General features: G+C 45.2%; 1 protein-coding gene across 2 annotated transcripts in view; it reads left to right on the top strand.

Moving 5' to 3' along the window:
* Nucleotides 1–17033, top strand: part of LOC103253710 (IQ motif and SEC7 domain-containing protein 2) — an 88252-nt gene that overhangs the window by 11296 nt on the left and 59923 nt on the right. For both annotated transcript variants that reach the window (XM_021709356.1, XM_021709357.1), the window contains exon 2: nucleotides 16304–16333. In XM_021709356.1, coding sequence (XP_021565031.1) covers nucleotides 16304–16333 — 30 coding nt within the window. The remainder of the gene's footprint in view (nucleotides 1–16303; nucleotides 16334–17033) is intronic.

Below are 17033 nucleotides of genomic sequence, written 5' to 3'. Positions count from 1 at the left end.
TTTTTGAGTCTCAGTCTCACTCTGTCACCCAGGCTGGAGTGCAGTGGCATGCTCATAGCCACCACAGCCTTGATCTGCTGTGCTCAGGCAATCCTTCCATGTCAGCCTTCCAAGTAGTCAGAACTACAGGTGTGCACCACCACACCTAGCTAATTTTTTAATTTATTGTAGAGACGAGGTCGCGCCAAGTTGTCCTGGCTGGTCTCGAATCCCTGGGCTCGGGCAATCTTCTTGCCTCTGCCTCCCAAAGAGCTGGGATTACAGGTGTGAGCAACCATACCTGGCCCAGTCTCCCCATTAAAAGGTACAGTCTGGGAGACAGAGGTCCAAAGGAAAAGAAGGGATTTGTCTTGAGAAATTAAATCAAAGTAATACACATACACATTTTTAAAAAGGCAAACAGTGCTCGAGAACTTGTGTAGTAAAAAGTTAATGTCTTTTTGTCCCCCACTTCCCAGCCCCTAGAGATGACACTTTTTACCATTTAGTTTTTCTGGTGGTAAGATCATATCTCTAAATAACATGCTTTGATGGTTATTTCTTCATTTATCAACTTTTTTTTTTTTGAGTTGGAGTCTCACTCTGTCACCCAGACTGGAGTGCAGTGGCCGCTCCCAGCCACAGCAGCCTCGACCTGCTGAGCTCCAGCCATTCTTCCACCTCAGCCTTCCAAGTAGCTGGAACTACAGGCACGCGCTACCACGCCCGGCTAATTTTTTATTTATTATACAGATGAGGTCTCACCAAGTTGCCCAGGCAGGTTTTGAACCCGTGGGCTCAGGCAATCCACTCACCTCAGCCTTCCAAGGCATGCGGGATTACAGGCTGAGCCACCGAGCCTGGCTTAAACATTATCTCTTAACTTCTTCCTACTGTGACAAAATAATTTAGCTTATCTACAACACCTGACCCTTTATCTCCCTACTCCCAGATTTTGATAGTTTTCTTTGCCATTTGGGCTCCTCTTTTAGTTACCTTTGTAACTTTATTAAATACTATTTTAAATTGTGGTTTCTTATTTCACTGATGTTCTGCAGCATATCTTGACCACTCACTTTGCAAGGCATAGTTATTAGTGCCCATTCTTCCCTCTGTCTCTCTTTCCCATTTTCCACCTCCCAGTCTGTGGTCTGTATTGTGTATCCAGCAAGGTTGATTACATTCCCATTCTGTTCTGTAAAAATAAATTATCTAGAGAGATTAATTATAAAAGTTAACTGTCAGTATACCATGTTTATGTGATTATGACTGTGTCACTATTATTCATTGCAGTGCCAAATAGTGTACTATAATTTTACCTCATTTTCCATAGTTTCCACTGTCATGATCTCTGTACTCCCAGAAGAATGTTTCTAGCTTCCAGGTCAAGTAAATTTTCCTTTGTTATGCTCTACCAATTGTTCAAAACCATACCACCTATTACTTTGTTTCATATTTGAATTAGGCCTTTCTTTCCTTTTCTTTTTGCCTTGATTTATTTATTCATTTAATTTACTTTCTTTTTTTCTTTTCTTTCTTTTTTTTTGAATCTGTCTCACTCTCATCCAGGCTGGAGTGCAGTGGCATGATCAGGGCTCACTGCAGCCTCAATCTCCTGGATTCAGGCAGTCCTTCTGCTTCAGCTTCCTGAGTAGCTGGGACTACAGGCATACAACCATGCCCAGCTAACTTTTTGATTTTTTTTGTAGAGACGAGGTCTCACAATGTTCCTCAGGCTGGGTACTTCTTTTCTCACTGTTGTATGGAGTTTCTTGAAACTACAGGATAATCGTAGCACATTTTCCGGGGATATCATTTTACTTGGAGATTTTTAGGAGAGGGGTTTTTTAAACTTCATACTGAAATATAATATGAATACAGAAAAGTGCTCACATCAGAAATGATATACCATATCACAATTGATATGGTCAATTTTTACAAACCAGCACTCAGATCAAGGTGTATTTTTTATTCACCCTACCTACTATGTCTCCTCTTACTTTGATCATTTCCTTCCCTTCATTTTCTCTGTTTTCTCGTTTGGGATTGTCTTTTAGTTGAATGTTGAACTTCTTGGGTTCATCCTGTAGGCCACTTACCTTTTTTCTCACACTTTCTCTTTTATAGCATATGAATGAGTGAATAGAAAGTCTGACTGAGATGTGTGTGAGTTGCTTGTGTACTCACTGGCTTTATTTTGGTGAGCCAGCAGGGAGCTGGTTGTGACAATGGGTGCCCCCCAAATGCCAGAATGAAAAGTACTTTATTTTCGGGACACTGACATGCCATTGGGTACCCTAATCGATCGAGTTTAATTCCTTTAGTCAGCAGCTTTATGTTATTTTACCTAGGGGTAAATGCCAGGCAGCCTGTGTTCTGGTTTGGGGGCTGGGGTGGTGGGGAAGGAAGAATTTCATATATTTACCTTCTTTTTATCCTCCTGTGTACAGCCCCCTGATTCCTCCTACCCTTTCTGGTGGCCTTCAAATCCAAGTCTAGAGTTTCTCTGGATGTCTGCTGGCCCAACTGGCTCCCTCCTCAGCTGTAACCCCCCCCAAGTGGTGTCCCTGGATCTTCTTCAACTGTGAATGTTCTCCTGTTTGCTTTTTGCTTCCAGAAATTTTTTGGAAACTCTTACCCACTGACATCACCCTCTCCCATTCTCTTCCCTGTTATGAGTTAATCCTTTATATTATTCCTTCACTTTCATTTTGATGGGGTCTTGGGAGAAAGGGGGGATGAACATGTATGTTCTTGAGATACAAACTAAGGCGAAAGCTACTTTTAAAAACAATTGTTTTCCTTTCTCAATCCAGACTGAAACTGGAAACTATTAGTAGATACCCCAGAGAGCCAAGCCTGGATGACCTCATTTTGGCCCATGTTGCTTCTGGTACCAGTCCCATCACGAGCATTCCCCTAGCATCCTCCGGAGCGCCCCTTTCCTCAAACTCTGCCACCTACACCATGGTGTTGTGAGCCCTCAGCCGAGGAACCAGATACTGGGTTCTGACCCAAGCCTGGCTGTTGCCTCACTGTGGACCCCTGGGCCAGCCCCTTCAGCTCTCTGAGTGCCCTCTCTGTGACTTTAGAAGCTCTTGGTCTGCTGTGAACTGGGCTTTGCCAGGATTGGCTGGGTGCTTGAAGGGCAGCCCAGCCTCTTTTCCCAGGCACCGGGAGCAGGTGAGGTAGAAATGGACCCCAAGTGCACAGGAGGGGGCTTGGAGGTTGAGCTGAGGCTTCTACAACAGGGGGCTGCACTAGCTGCTCCCTCTTCTGCCCACTGCCCACTCTTCCATCATGGCTGAACCACTGTCCCTCTGCCTCCAACAGAGGGAGGAAAGAAGGGAAGGCTGGAGAACCAATTCCATTTTCCTTTGCTTTCTCTCTCTCTCTTACCCCATCCCCCTCTCCTCCTCTCTCCCTCTCCCCCCCATCTCTCTCTCATCATTGTGATAAGATGGTGAGAGCTACAATGCATTACCTGTGCCTAACCTCAACTTCCTTTTTCAGTGCTCCCCTTTTCCATCCTTGAGTGATTGTCTTTTCTAGCAGCACTCCCTGAATGTTCATGGTGTGGAGTGCCTTGGGCTGCACTGTGTGGAGGGGAAACAGGAGACAGATGAGTAAGAGAGGTCAGGCTCACAGGCTGGGATGGATGATGAAGTGCCACTTGGCTCTGGGATGACAAAAGGAAGCAGTAGCTGTAGCAGTTAAAAGCATTGGTTTTGGAATCAGACAAACCCAGATTTGAATTTTGCTTCCACCATTTATTAGCTGTGTGACTCTAAGTAGATCGCATTGCTCCTCTGAGCCTCAGTTTCTGCATCTATACCATCTATACAATGAGAAGAACTATTGCACAGCTGTTATGAAGAACTATAGCACAAGTTCTGAACTATTGTAGGTGCATATTAAATAGTGACTTTGATTATTTAGATTATTATAAGGCAGTATATGCCAAGGACCAACTAAAGCCTGCTTATTATCTTTATTATGATGTTATATATTATTTGTTTATGATTGAAAAAAGCATGAGGTTTGGGAAGGTATTCTCTAAAGAGGCAGTGTTTAACCTTGTCACTTCTTGGGTCAAGTCTCTCAGGGGCTCCCCAGCAACTACAGGATGAAGTTCATACTCTGCAGCCTAGTGTTCAAGGCTCTCTTTTTCTCTTCAAAATATTAATGTGAAGCGATTCTTGCCTATTTATTTCCTTTAAAAGGCATTTATAAATGCTAGACAAATATTGCATTTAAAGTATACAGCAATCTTGGTCATCATCATCATTCTTGTTATCCCAGAACTTGTTCATTGAGTTGTGATAAACAAGGACTATTGGAAGAATAACCACCAGCAAAAAGATAGCTAGCAACCAAAACCACCATGGCCTTCATCTTGCATCCCTTACACCATCTTTGCCTTTAATATTGTTTGAATCCATTATTGAAAGCGGTGCCAGTATCCAACAAACTTTCTGGTTTGTCTTGTGGTTTATCTAAGTCGGTCTTCTCTTTTAATAATCTTTTTTTTTTTTGAGTTGGAGTCTCACTCTGTCGCCCAGACTGGAGTACAGTGGCCGCTCCCGGCCACCGCAGCCTCGACCTGCTGGGCTCCGGCGATCCTTCCGCCTCAGCCTTCCGAGTAGCCGGAATTACAGGCGCGCACTGCCACGCCCAGCTCATTTTTTTGATTTTATTGTAGAGATGAGGTCTTGCCTGCCCAGGCGAGTGTCGAACCCGCGGGCTCAGGCAATCCACTCACCTCAGCCTCCCAAAGGTGCGGGATTACAGGCTGAGCCACCGAGCCCGGCTTCTTTGAATAATCTTTGAAGGATTTTCTTACATATCACAATTACCTCATTCTCTGATTTCTATACTCCTTTTGTCATTTCTAAGTCTGATTCTCAGCTTAGATGGGCCTCTTAGAAAGGAGTCTTCCTCTCCACTTGAATCATCTTTCAAAAGGTTTTTACTTTCACTTTTCACATTGTCATTATTTAGGTGGTACTTGAACTTGGGAGGCATCTTTACCTCCCACTAGTGCTTTCCCGCTTCCTAGCTGTCACAAGTAGAACTTCACACCACTTGTGGTCTAGGGAAGGAAGCTCTTGCATGCTCCTTTAGGTAACGGCACAGCTCCACTTATTCTCTAACCACTCTGTTCCCTTCCTAAGTTGACACTCAAGTTGTGCTGAGCTGTCTAGAGTTCTCTTAACACATTGGACTTTTTTTATGCTTCCATGTCTTTATTTTGACTGTCCCTATGGCCAAATGCCTTTTAATCCTTGTCTACATGGCAGAAAACTACTCAACTTTTGAAGAACATCTGTGTATCTCGCCCTGTTCCAGGCACTTGGAAACAGTGAACAAAACCTCTGCCCTGGCTGGGCAAGCCTGTAATCCCAGCACTTTGGGAGGCCGAGGTGAGGGGATTGCCTGAGCCCACGGGTTCGAGAACAGCATGGGCAACTTGGTGAGACCTCATCTCTATGATAAATCAAAAAGATTAGCCGGGTGTGATAGCGCATGCCTGAGTTCTGGCCACTTGGAAGGCTGAGGCGGAAGGATCACCTGCGCCCAGCAGGTTGACACTGGGATGGCCGTGAGCATGCCACTGCACTCCAACCTGGGTGGTGGAGTGAGACTCCAACTCAAAACAAAACAAAACAAAAACTCTGCTGCCCTGTGGAGCTGACATTCTAGAATATGTATGTCTAGGGTGGGGACAGAAAAGAAACAAATAAGCAAGAAGATACATGATGTATCAGATAGTAGTAAGTGCTATAGACAAAAATAAAGCTGGGCAGGGGATGGGGCGTGCAGAAGGCCCAGTCAATTCAACCACAGCCAATATTTGCACAACCATTATTAAGCAACTTGTTCTCATTTAAGCACTTTCCAGTGTTATCACATATTCTTTATAATCATAATCCTCCCAATAACCTAATGGTAGTGCTAATATTATCTTAATTACATTGATGAGGAAATTGAAACTTAGAGGTGTAAATCACATAGGAAGGAAGGACAGAGCTGAGATTTAAACCCAGGCCTTTCTGACCCAAGGCCTGTGCTCATAACTACTGTGTCATTCTACAAACCTCTCTACAATTTTCTTTTTTTTTTTTTTTTTTTGAGTTGGGGTCTCACTTTATCACCCAGACTGGAGTGCCGTGGCATGCTCCCAGCCACCGCAGCCTCTACTTGCTGTGCTCTGGCGATCCTTCCACCTCAGCCTTCCAAGTAGCCAGAACTACAGGCATGCGCTACCACGCCCAGCTAATTTTTTTGCTTATTGTAGAGATGAGGTCCTGCTAAGTTGCCTGGACTGATCTTGAACCCGCAGGCTCAGACAATCCACTCACCTTGGCCTCCCAAAGTGCTGGACTTACATGCTGAACCACTGAGCCCCGCCTCTCCATAATTTTCTAAAGTCAATATTATTATACCTATTCTATAGTTGGGAAAACTGAATTAAGAGAGGGGAATGGACCCTCTCAGTAGTTATGAGCACAGGCCTTGGGTCAGACATTTGCAGGACCTAGACAAGGTACCCATTGAAGAAAAGGTACCCTCTTCTTTCCACTTATGATTCATATGGAACCTTGAGATATGTACAGACACCCCAGGGCATATATCCAAGCCCTGTCTATCTTTGCTTCCCCTTTGGCCATCGCTTGGGCCTAGGAGATGGGCTTGGATAATAAGACCACACAAATCCTGAAAGTAAGCTCAAGAAATTTGGGTAGGAAATTCTGGAGTCTGGTGCACCTGGAATATACTATAGGAGGAATAGGGCCAAATATCCTGATGGGCATAGCCCCTTGACTTCACAGACTCTTTGGGAGTGACCTCTGAAATGCAAGCCCCAGTGTAGAGGCCTTTGTTTCCCAGTACAACCCATGATATTGTGATTTGTAATAAGCTGAGCTACAAGGTCCTCTTCCTTTGGCTTTCTGAGCCAGGTCCTGCTTTGCAGGTAAGGGACAAGGGGTGTTCCGTGGGCCTGGGCCTTCAGCGTCCCTGGCCAGAGAAGAATGGAGCTTTCCTAGCAAGCCCTACTGGATGTACACAGAGATTCTTAGGGCCCCCTTCAGAGTATTTTGTTCATGGCACTCTCAGGATACTTATCTTCATTTCGTAGTAGATTTTGAAAAATTGTACATTTAATGTGTTCTTTCATTAGTAAATTTTTAAAAACTTGGAAAATCAGAGGAGAAAAACACTATGCACAATTACAACACACAGAGACAGCCACTCTGAGCATTTGGTGTATTTCCCTTGTTCTCCTTTTTTTGTGTGTGTGTAGATGGAATGACTTTGCACATACCATTTTTTCTTACTTTTTCCATTTGAGCATCTCCCCATATAATTGCGTATTCTTCATAGCCATGATTTTTAGTAGCAACTGATATACCACAATGGACTTAACCATCCTCTGAATGTAGGGTGTGGAAACTGGGCCCATTTTTTTTTTTCTGATTTAAATCATGCTGCAGTGGGCATCCTTGCATACACAACTTTAAGGGACTTACAGCTTTTAGGAAACTGATCTTATGTAAGAGCAATTATAGTCAGTTTTTGTCCCTTTCTATTTGATCCTTCTGGCTGGGTCTGGTTCATTCTTGTAGTCACTCATTTATTCATTCATTCTGTCACCACATATTTACTCTGTACCTCTGGGAACCAGATCCTGTAAGCTGGGGGTCCAGGCAGGAATGAGACCCCTGACCACCAGGAGCTCCCAGACTCTCTGCTGGGAGAGTTAGGCCTGGAAATGGACAATTTCAGAACGGTTCGCTCAGACCTGTGATGGAAGCAAGAAAAGGATACTGTGGGAGAACAGAGGAGGGGCTCTTAACCCAGCCTAGGGACATGAAGATAAGATTCCTAGAGGAGTGGTGCCTAAGTGAATCATGGAGAATGAATACAAGGTGGCCGGAATAAGGAGAGCTTCCTGTTAAACACAATGAGTTGAAAAAGCATACTTTTCTCTGTTGCTTTCCCAAGTCCCACTAAAATATGAATAAAAGAATAAGAAAGGTAAAAAACACATAAGGTCTGGGATGCTGACCAGAAGTAAACTCCCAGAAATGCTCAGAATTCAGAGGTACTATGCACCTTAGAAGGTGGGGTGTGGCCAAGCATGGTGGCTCATGCCTGTAATCCCAGCTCTTTGGGAGGCCAAGGTGGAAGGATTGCCTGAGGCTAGGAGTTCAAGACCAGCCAGGCCAACATAGCATGACTCTATCTCTTTTTAAAAAAAGAAAGAAAGAAGAAAAAAAGAAGGCGGGGTGAGGTCTGAACCTGGAAATGGGGATGTTGAGAGTCTTTTCCTCTTGGCCCTTCCCCAACCTTATCCAGTCAGTGACTTCTCCCCTCCCTCAGCTCTATCCCTGCAGTTGAAGTTTGATTCTTTGGAGAAGTTGAAGTTAAGAGGCTTTGGGCTTGAGGACACCAAGCATAATGGAAGATGAGGTGAAACAGGACTACAAACAAAGGGATCTGCAACCTTAAACAGTGGGACCCCAACCTCCTTCCACCTAAAACAGTGGGACTCTAACCTCCTTCCACACCCTCACTTCCAGGACACCAAAGTCAGGCACACACAAGAGAACAAAGGATTCTTCTCTGGGGAAGCTGAAAGGCCCCAGAAAAAGGCCTCCAAAAGATGACATTTGGGAGTCTTCCAACCAAAGAGCAGGCTTTCAGCCCAATAACTCAATAGTGAAGTCCACCACCTGCACACAGAGTTTCTGAGCAGCTTTGGTAGTGTCATAGGAACCAATTGGCAAGGGTCACCAGCCACAGACCCTTGAGATGGATATATTTTATTTTATGTAAACTAAACCTCAACACAATTGGTGTTAAAAAAAAAAACCCCAAGCTCTAGGTAGCCAGAGATAATCAGACAATCCAAGGCTATTTGAGGAAGACCATCAGCCTGGAAGAAAGACTGAAAAAGTGAATAAACCGAACATTAAAAAGGAACTTGGGACAAACAGGGGTGATAAAGGGAGGAGAAGAAACCTGGGAAATTAAAAAGAATGAGAGTCAAAATGAATATTTCAGCAGAAGAATTAGAAAATAAAAGGTGAAGAGATAACCTTGGAAGCAGAATACCAAGACAAAGAGAGGGACAACAGAAGGGAAAAGATGAGAAAATTGAAGGATCAGTTGAGGAACTCCAACACCCAACAATAGGAGTTCCAGAAATAGAGAATGGAGGAAACAGTAGGATAGAAATTCTCAAAGACATAATACAAGAACATATCCTAGAACTGAAGGAATGAAAACTCCTGCTGAGTATCCAGCAAGATAAATGATAAAAAACCCACACCGAGATATGCCACTGTGACATTTCAGAATACCAGGGATTAAAGAGAAGATCCTAAAAGCTTCCAGAGAAAAAAATATCATATACAAAGGGTCAGTCAGGAAAAAGAATGGTGTTGGACTTCTCAACAGCAACACTGGAAGCTAGAAGATGATGGAGCAGTGTTCTCAATATTCTGAGGGGAAAGGATTTCTAACCTATAAATTTATACTCAGTTAAATTATCAATCAAGAGTTAAGGGTAGCTGGGTGTGGTGTCTCACACCTGTAATCCCAGCACTTTGAGAGGCAGAGGCAAGAGGATTGCCTGAGCCCAGATGTTCAAGACCAGCCTGAGCAATTTGACAAGACTCCGCACTGCCGTCTCTACTATCAACCAAAAAAATTAGCCAGTCATGGTGGTAGGCACCAGTAGTTCCCACTACTTCGAAGGCTGAGGTGGAAGGATCACCTGAACCCAGCAGGTCTAAGCTGTGGTAGCTGTGAGCATGCCACTGCACTCCAGCCTAGGTGGCAATGTGAGACTCTGGACCCCCCCCCCAAAAAAAAAAAGAAAAAGAAAGCAAGAGAGAGAGAGAGTTGAGGATATTAAAAAAGCATTTTCAGACACATAAGGTCTAAAGTTTTTATGTCCTATGCCTCCTTTCTCAGGAAGCACTGAAGAATGTGCTCCAGCAAAATGCAGACATAAACATAAACTTAAGGGGAAAAAAGCCACAGAATCTAGGAAACAGGAAATCCAACACAGAAAAGAGGTGAAGGGAATTCCCAGATGATGGAGAAGAGAGGAGGTCTTGGGCAACTCCTGGATAAGCCCATAGAGCAGCCAAATCTAGACTACAGCAAGATGACGGGTGCTTCTAAAGGAAAAAAAAATCTGACAAGTTACCTAATGTGTCAAAACATATTGAGAAGAGAATTGCACTGCTGACAGTGTTTGGAGAGAATGGATCATGTGTATGAAGAGAACTAAGCTAACAACAACAAAAAATAATAGTGCTCAATATCAGGGAAAAGAAAAAGTTGTATGGGAAAGGAATGTGATCATAGCATATGATAGGAGCTATCCATTATTACTATCCATGCAATCATAATAATGTAGACCACCAATGTTGATTTAACTCAACCTTTGTGATGTGACTCTGATGATGGGCTGAGTGGAGGCATGTGTGCACCCGTATGACATCTGGAGTGAATGAAAATGGTTACCACACAGTCATGTGTGTACAACAGTGTTTAAAAACTCATGGTGGTGGGATCGTGTGTAAGAGAGCTATATCCTTTTACTACAGAGTAGAATTCAGGACTTAATGTATAAAACAGACAGCAAATCAAGAAGTAGGAAGATGCATGCATTCTTTAGAAATGAGGAGGTAAATACCAAAAAAGCAATGAAAATAGTCGAAAAGGTTGAAAAACCTTGGAGACTCGGACTTGGGAGCAAGGAATTGGTGTTTTTTTGTTGTGCAGTGCTATGTGACTTGAAAATCTATAGACATATGTGACTTTGGTTTTAAAAAACTAAAAAAGGACACACAAGACAAGGTCAAGCATAGATTAGTGATGTAACATATACTTTGGAAATATGAAAGTCAGCTCAGTACAAGATAACTAAATGAGTTGAAAAGGAGACTGTCATTTTTAAGATCCTTTTACAGTTTGACTTGTCAAACTGTGTTTATGTATTACTTTAATAAAATTAAAAATCCTTAAAAAACAAAATAAGCCGGGCTCGGTGGCTCAGCCTGTAATCCTGCGCTTTGGGAGACTGAGGTGAGTGGATTGCCTGAGCCTGCGGGTTCGAGACCCACCTGGGCAACTTGGCGAGACCTCATCTCTACAATAAATCAAAAAATTAGCCGGGCGTGGTAGCGTGCGCCTGTAGTTCCGGCTACTTGGAAGGCTGAGGCGGAAGGTCCGGCGGAGCCCAGCAGGTCGAGGTTGCGGTGGCCGGGAGCGGCCACTGTACTCCAGTCTGGGCGACAGAGTGAGACTCCAACTCAAAAAAAAAAGGGGGGGGGGGGCAAGTGTGTTTCAGGTGGCAACTACCAGATACGCTCAAAAGGTAGGTGGGAGGGTGGAGTGAAATTCAGAATCTTAGAGAGGTTGGGCTTCCGTCAGTGGGGAGGTTGGCAGAGATATTACCAAATGTTTGAAGCAAAAGAACCACATCAACTGATTTGTGCTTTAGGATGTTCCCTTACTAGTCAGTGTGAGAAAGGAGTTGTTCATTGAAGACATTTGCAGTTAGACAAGGTTGATGTTCCAGAGAAAAGGTACCCGGCTGTCCCATGATTAGTTCTCAGCTTTTGGAGAGACCTGCATGATCCCTGGGCCAGGGTACCTAGCTCTTTTTCCTCAGGACACTCCTGGGAGGAACCTGTTCACCGTTGCCCTTCAAGTCTCTTTTTTTTTTTTGAGTTGGGAGTCTCACTCTGTCGCCCAGACTGGAGTGCAGTGGCCGTTGCTGGGCTCTGGCGATCCTTCTGCCTCAGCCTTCCAAGTAGCTGGAACTACAGGTGCGTGCTACCACGCCCGGCTAATTTTTGATTTATTGTAGAGATGAGGTCTTGCCAAGTTGCCCAGGCAGGTCTCAAACCCGTGGGCTCAGGCAATCCACTCACCTCAGCCTCCCAAAGGCGCGGGATTACAGGCTGAGCCACCGAGCCTGGTTAAGTCTTATTTTTAAAAAATCTACTTTTGTTGATGTCCAACCTCCCCTCTGTTGGACACATGATCTTTTAGATATGTTACTCAGATCCTGGCTTGAGGACCAACCAGTCGGTCTCATTCCGGTAACTCTGCACATGTCATTTCTGATGTATTTTTTGTTCAGTTCATTAGTGTAACTTTCAGAGGACAGTCTTGGTTATCTAATACCAGGTTCTTAGGGAGAGGCACCATATTGTTCCCCCAGTTACTCTTATAGATGATGTGGAGGATCAAAATCAGAGGCAGGGAATCCAGTCAGGAGGCGAGGGCAGAAACTCCAGCATGGCAACTCAAGGGCCTCTGTTCTTTCTTGTCATTTTTCTCTGTTGTCCCCTGTAAGTCCCCAAAAGGTTCAGGAATTTTCAATATTCTGCCATTTATTTTCCCATCTTCCAGATGGCCTCTTGTACCTGGAAGTGGCAACATCAAAATTCTTGGACAGATTACATGCCCAAGTTTTTGGATCAGAAAACATGGTCACTATACTCATGAACTTGAATACGTTTTTTTTTTAAGATTAGAAAATAAAGTTTATTTAGAAAGTAAATTAGAAAGAGAGAGAGAGAGAAAGAGGAGATTCACCTCCTCAAGGTAGAGGATAGCTTGAATAAATTGCTGCTTGTTGAGCATCATTACTAAGGATAGGAATTTGCATAGCCAAGCCTTTTGAAAATCCTAGGATCCTAAATGGCCTTTCATTAAGAGAAGGCAGTGGGAAGTAGCAGGAGAAATCGATCTCCTCTACTGACACGGATTGACAGAGGGGGCCTGTGGTTCCTGGGTCTTTGCTTCTCCATGTAGACAGCAGAATCTAGTTGATAATTGGGGTTCTGAAGAAACAAAGTATTTTAAGGCCTAAAGATTGCTTGAAACTGAACTAACACATTTTACAGGTGAGGAACCAAAGTCCAGAAGGAAGTGGTATGTCCAAGTTCACACTCCAGTTAGGGAATGATCCATTGTAGAACTCAGCATTCTTTCTACCAGTCTATACTGCCTCCCAAAAGGATGGTGGCCCAGCTTCATGAAGTAAGAGGCAGATTGACCATTGGGCTGGGCGTTAGCCCCTGGAGAGGTATAGGATAGCACGACATTGATGATGTCTATATACCATTAATAATATGCTAAATGTGGCTGGGCTCAGTGGCTTATTCATGTAATCGCAATACTCTGGGAGGCTGAAGTGAGAGGATTGCTTGAGCCCAGGAGTTCAAGACCGGCCTGGGCAAGATAGCAAGACCTTGTCTCCTCAAAAAAAATAAAAAAATGGCTGGGTGTGGTGGCTCATGCCCATAATCCTAGCACTTTGGGTGGCTGAGGTGGGAGGATTGCTTGAGCCCAGGAGTTCAAGACCAGCCTGGGCAATATGCAAGATCTCATCTCTAGAAATAATAACAATAACAATAATAACAATGATAATAATAATAATCTAAAAAATTAGCCAGGCATAGTAGTGCCTATAGTCCCAGCTACTCGGGAGGCTGAGGCTGGAGGATCGCCTGAGCCCAGGAGTTTGAGGATGTGCTGAACTGCGATCATGCCACCGCACTCCGGCCTGGGTGACAGAGCGAGAACTTGACTCAAAAAACAATGCTAAATGCATAAAGGGTGATAGACCCCTGAGGTGAGCTGTACCCCCACATTGAGAGTCACATGATGCTGTATACCTTCAAACTAAGAAGAATCAGTCTGTAGTGAGGAGAATTGGCTAATTCACTCTGCATCATGACTTGAAGCTCTTTTGCTCGCCTTTGCTGCCATCTTGAGGACTATAACATATCACATAGAAATATTTTTGGAGCAGAGGTACATACCTTGTAATCTCTCAGAAGAAAACACTGGAGAGGAAGAGTCCGTCAGTACCTTTCTGGCTTGATATTGGGGAATGAAGATGAGGAAACTCACCTTAACAATGCATATGTACCTGGCACCTAGGTTCTGGTACAGTGGAGCATGGTGCTAAGAGCATGAGCTTTGGGTTTTACTCCAAGCTCCTTTACTTGTGTGACCTTGGGCAAGTCATTTCAGCCTCATATGCCTGGTTTATAATAGGTACTCAATGATTGTTCACAGTGATCATATATGTTGCCGAAACCCTAAAGTAGATTGGAGCAAGTGGCCTGTCTATGTGAGATTTGAGGGGTTGTATTCCCAGGTTAAGGCCTAGTATACAGTCGACTGAATAAATGTTTGATGGGTTTGGAGTTAGGAGGGTGATAAGGAGACCAGCCTCCCTAGAGCAGAGGATTAGTGTTAGGGAGAGGGGCTGAGGTGCTTGGCCTCTGTTCTATAGGCAATTGGGGAGTCACTGAAGTCAGGCCTTTCAGACCTGGTACCTGAGAATAATTGGGCCAGGCCTCAGAAGCAATCTTGTTGCTGCAGAGGGAGACAGAATGTTTGTTTGTTTTTTGAGTTGGAGTCTTACTCTGTCGCCCAGACTGGAGTGCAGTGACACGCTCCCAGCCACCGCAGCCTCGACCTGCTGGGCTCCGGCGATCCTTCCGCCTCAGCCTTCCAAACAGCTGGAACTACAGATGCGCTACCATGCCCTGCTAATTTTTGATTTATTGTAGAGACGAGGTCTCACCAAGTTGCCTGGGCAGGTCTCGAACCTGTGGGCTTAGGCAATCCACTTGCCTTGGCCTTCCAAAGTACTGGGATTACAGGCTGAGCCAGCAAGCCTGGTCGGAAAGTTTTAATAAAAGTGATAATATGCTCTGTGGCCCTGGTCCTCTGTTCCTCTGAGGGGCTGAGAAGGCTAAAGGTCGGTACCAGTGTCATTGACTGAGCGTGTACCATGTGCCAGGCACTAGGCCAAGCCTCACAGCCATCCCATAGGGGAGTGATTCTTGCCTTAGCCCACCCCCCATGCCCCATTTTACAAGTGAAAACACGGAGGCTTGACATAGTAAAGTGCCTTCTCCAGGACTACATGGCTAGTAAGCAGTGGATCCAGAGTTCTGTGCTTACCCACTGACTGAGCTCCAGCACCCTGCCTGCCCTACCTTGCCAGTGGGGCCTCCACTCACTCTTTTAACAAATGCTCTCTTCCAAGGCCCACCTCCCCTCCCTGTGTGTCCCTCTGTCATTTGGCACTCAGCACAGATGGATGCTGGCCTAACTAAGGTTGCATCTTGGCTCTCAGCTGAGGACAGAGCCTGTGATGTTTTCATCTCTGTCTCCTTTGCAGCCCAGCATGGGAGAGAGCGGGAGGCCTGGGGTGAAGAGGGAGGAAGAAGACAAAAAGGAAAGAGGAAAGCTACTTCCCACACTCTTCCACTTCCAATTTCCCTGGTCCTCCTTCCTCCCCTTCCCTGCCCCCAGGGGACACCAGCCCCGCTGTCCTAACCCTCCCTTCCCTGCACACACACACACACACACACACACACACACACACACACACACACACACACACACACACGTACACATACGTGTGCACTGGCACACACATTCTCATACTTTTCTTGGGGAGGAGTAGCCAGAGGGGAAGGGCATGGCTCAGATTTCACTCATTCCCTTGGTTCCTTTAGAGCTGTTCCCAACTACATTCTCTTCTCTCGCCCTTCCTTTGCCTTTGAGGGGGCCTCACAATGAAAAAGGCAGACCAATGTAGTCGAAAGGAGCCCAGCAGCTGACTCATTTACCCTCTCAGCCTCATTCTCTTCATCTGGAAAATAAGCAGGTTGGACCAGGCAATTGGCAAAACCTCTTCTATGGTATTAATAATACCTGGCATTTGTCTGCTGAGTTCCAAAGGGCTTAATCATCCCAACAGCCATGTGAGGATTGGCCTCGTGTTACAAATAGGGAGACTGAGGCTCAGACTCAGAGAGATGAAGTGACTTGCCTGGGTCACGGGGCTGGTAAGTGGCAGTGCCAATATCTGAGCCAAGGTCTGTCTGTGTTTAAAGCTTGGACTTTGCCCCTGCCCATGGCTGCAGGCTGCCTCTCAGGCCACTCCAAAGAAAGCCACACTCCTCACTGTGACCCACCAGTGCGATTGGTTCCATGGTACCTCTTTGACTTCACCTCTGACCACTCTTCCCCTTGCTCACTCTACCCCAGCCACACTGTCATCCTCCCTGTGCCTCTAACTGGCCGGGCACTTTACCATCTCATGGTCTCTGCACTTGTTATTCACTCTGCATGAAATACCCTTCGCCTCATTTTCATGATGTGCATTAGGCCTCAAGGCCCTCAAGACCACTACATGGGAAGAGGGAAAAGATTAGAAAGCTTATGCTGACTGTGTTGGTCTTTTTCTCTGTTTCTCTTTCAGATCTGATGGTGAAAATTCCAGAACAGTCAGGTCAGTACCTCCTTTCTTTAATAGTAGTAACTGGGAGATGGGGCAGGACCTGGGGTGGGGAACCTCTGGTTTGTTACTTTGGGATCCATGGGCGGGGTAGGGGCCAACTCGAGTTTCTTTCCCCTTGGTATTAGGGGTGGATATGGAGTGTAGAGGGAGGGTGGGAGGGGTGGATGTGGTAGGTGTGGGGAGGAGGTTGAAGAATATTCCTCAGTCTTTCTGACCCTAGCTGCCTTGGGGGCTTAGCTGAACATGTAGGGATGCATAGGAGCTGCCCAGATATGAAAACCAGTCCCCAGTGAGATCAGCTGTGCATCTGAGACCGTTTCCACCTTCTTCTCCCAGGAGAAGAGGGTATTATAGACACTGGGCTTCCCTTGTCTAGCATTCACATTCTACCCTGAACCGTGCCAGCCCTGAGTAGTGGGATTTGGATGTCCTTTGGATGTGACACATTCTAGACATTAGAAATATACATTGTGGTGACAAGTAGCCATTTTTTTTTTTTTGCTAGGTAAAAAAGTTTTTGAGCTTCAGTAAGTTTTAAAGTCAGGATCAGCTGGGCTCGGTGGCTCAGCCTGTAATCCCAGCACTTTGGGAGGCTGAGGCGAGTGGATTGCCTGAGCCCGCAGGTTCAAGACCCACCTGGGCAACTTGGTGAGACCTTGTCTCTACAATAAATCACAAAAAATTAGCCGGG

Source organism: Carlito syrichta, unplaced genomic scaffold, assembly GCF_000164805.1.
Source record: "Carlito syrichta isolate Samal-C Ts95f unplaced genomic scaffold, Tarsius_syrichta-2.0.1 Scaffold67773, whole genome shotgun sequence".
In the NCBI taxonomy this organism is placed as follows: domain Eukaryota; kingdom Metazoa; phylum Chordata; class Mammalia; order Primates; family Tarsiidae; genus Carlito; species Carlito syrichta.
Note: the sequence above shows the minus strand (reverse complement) of the source record. Positions and strands in the feature narration are given on the sequence as shown.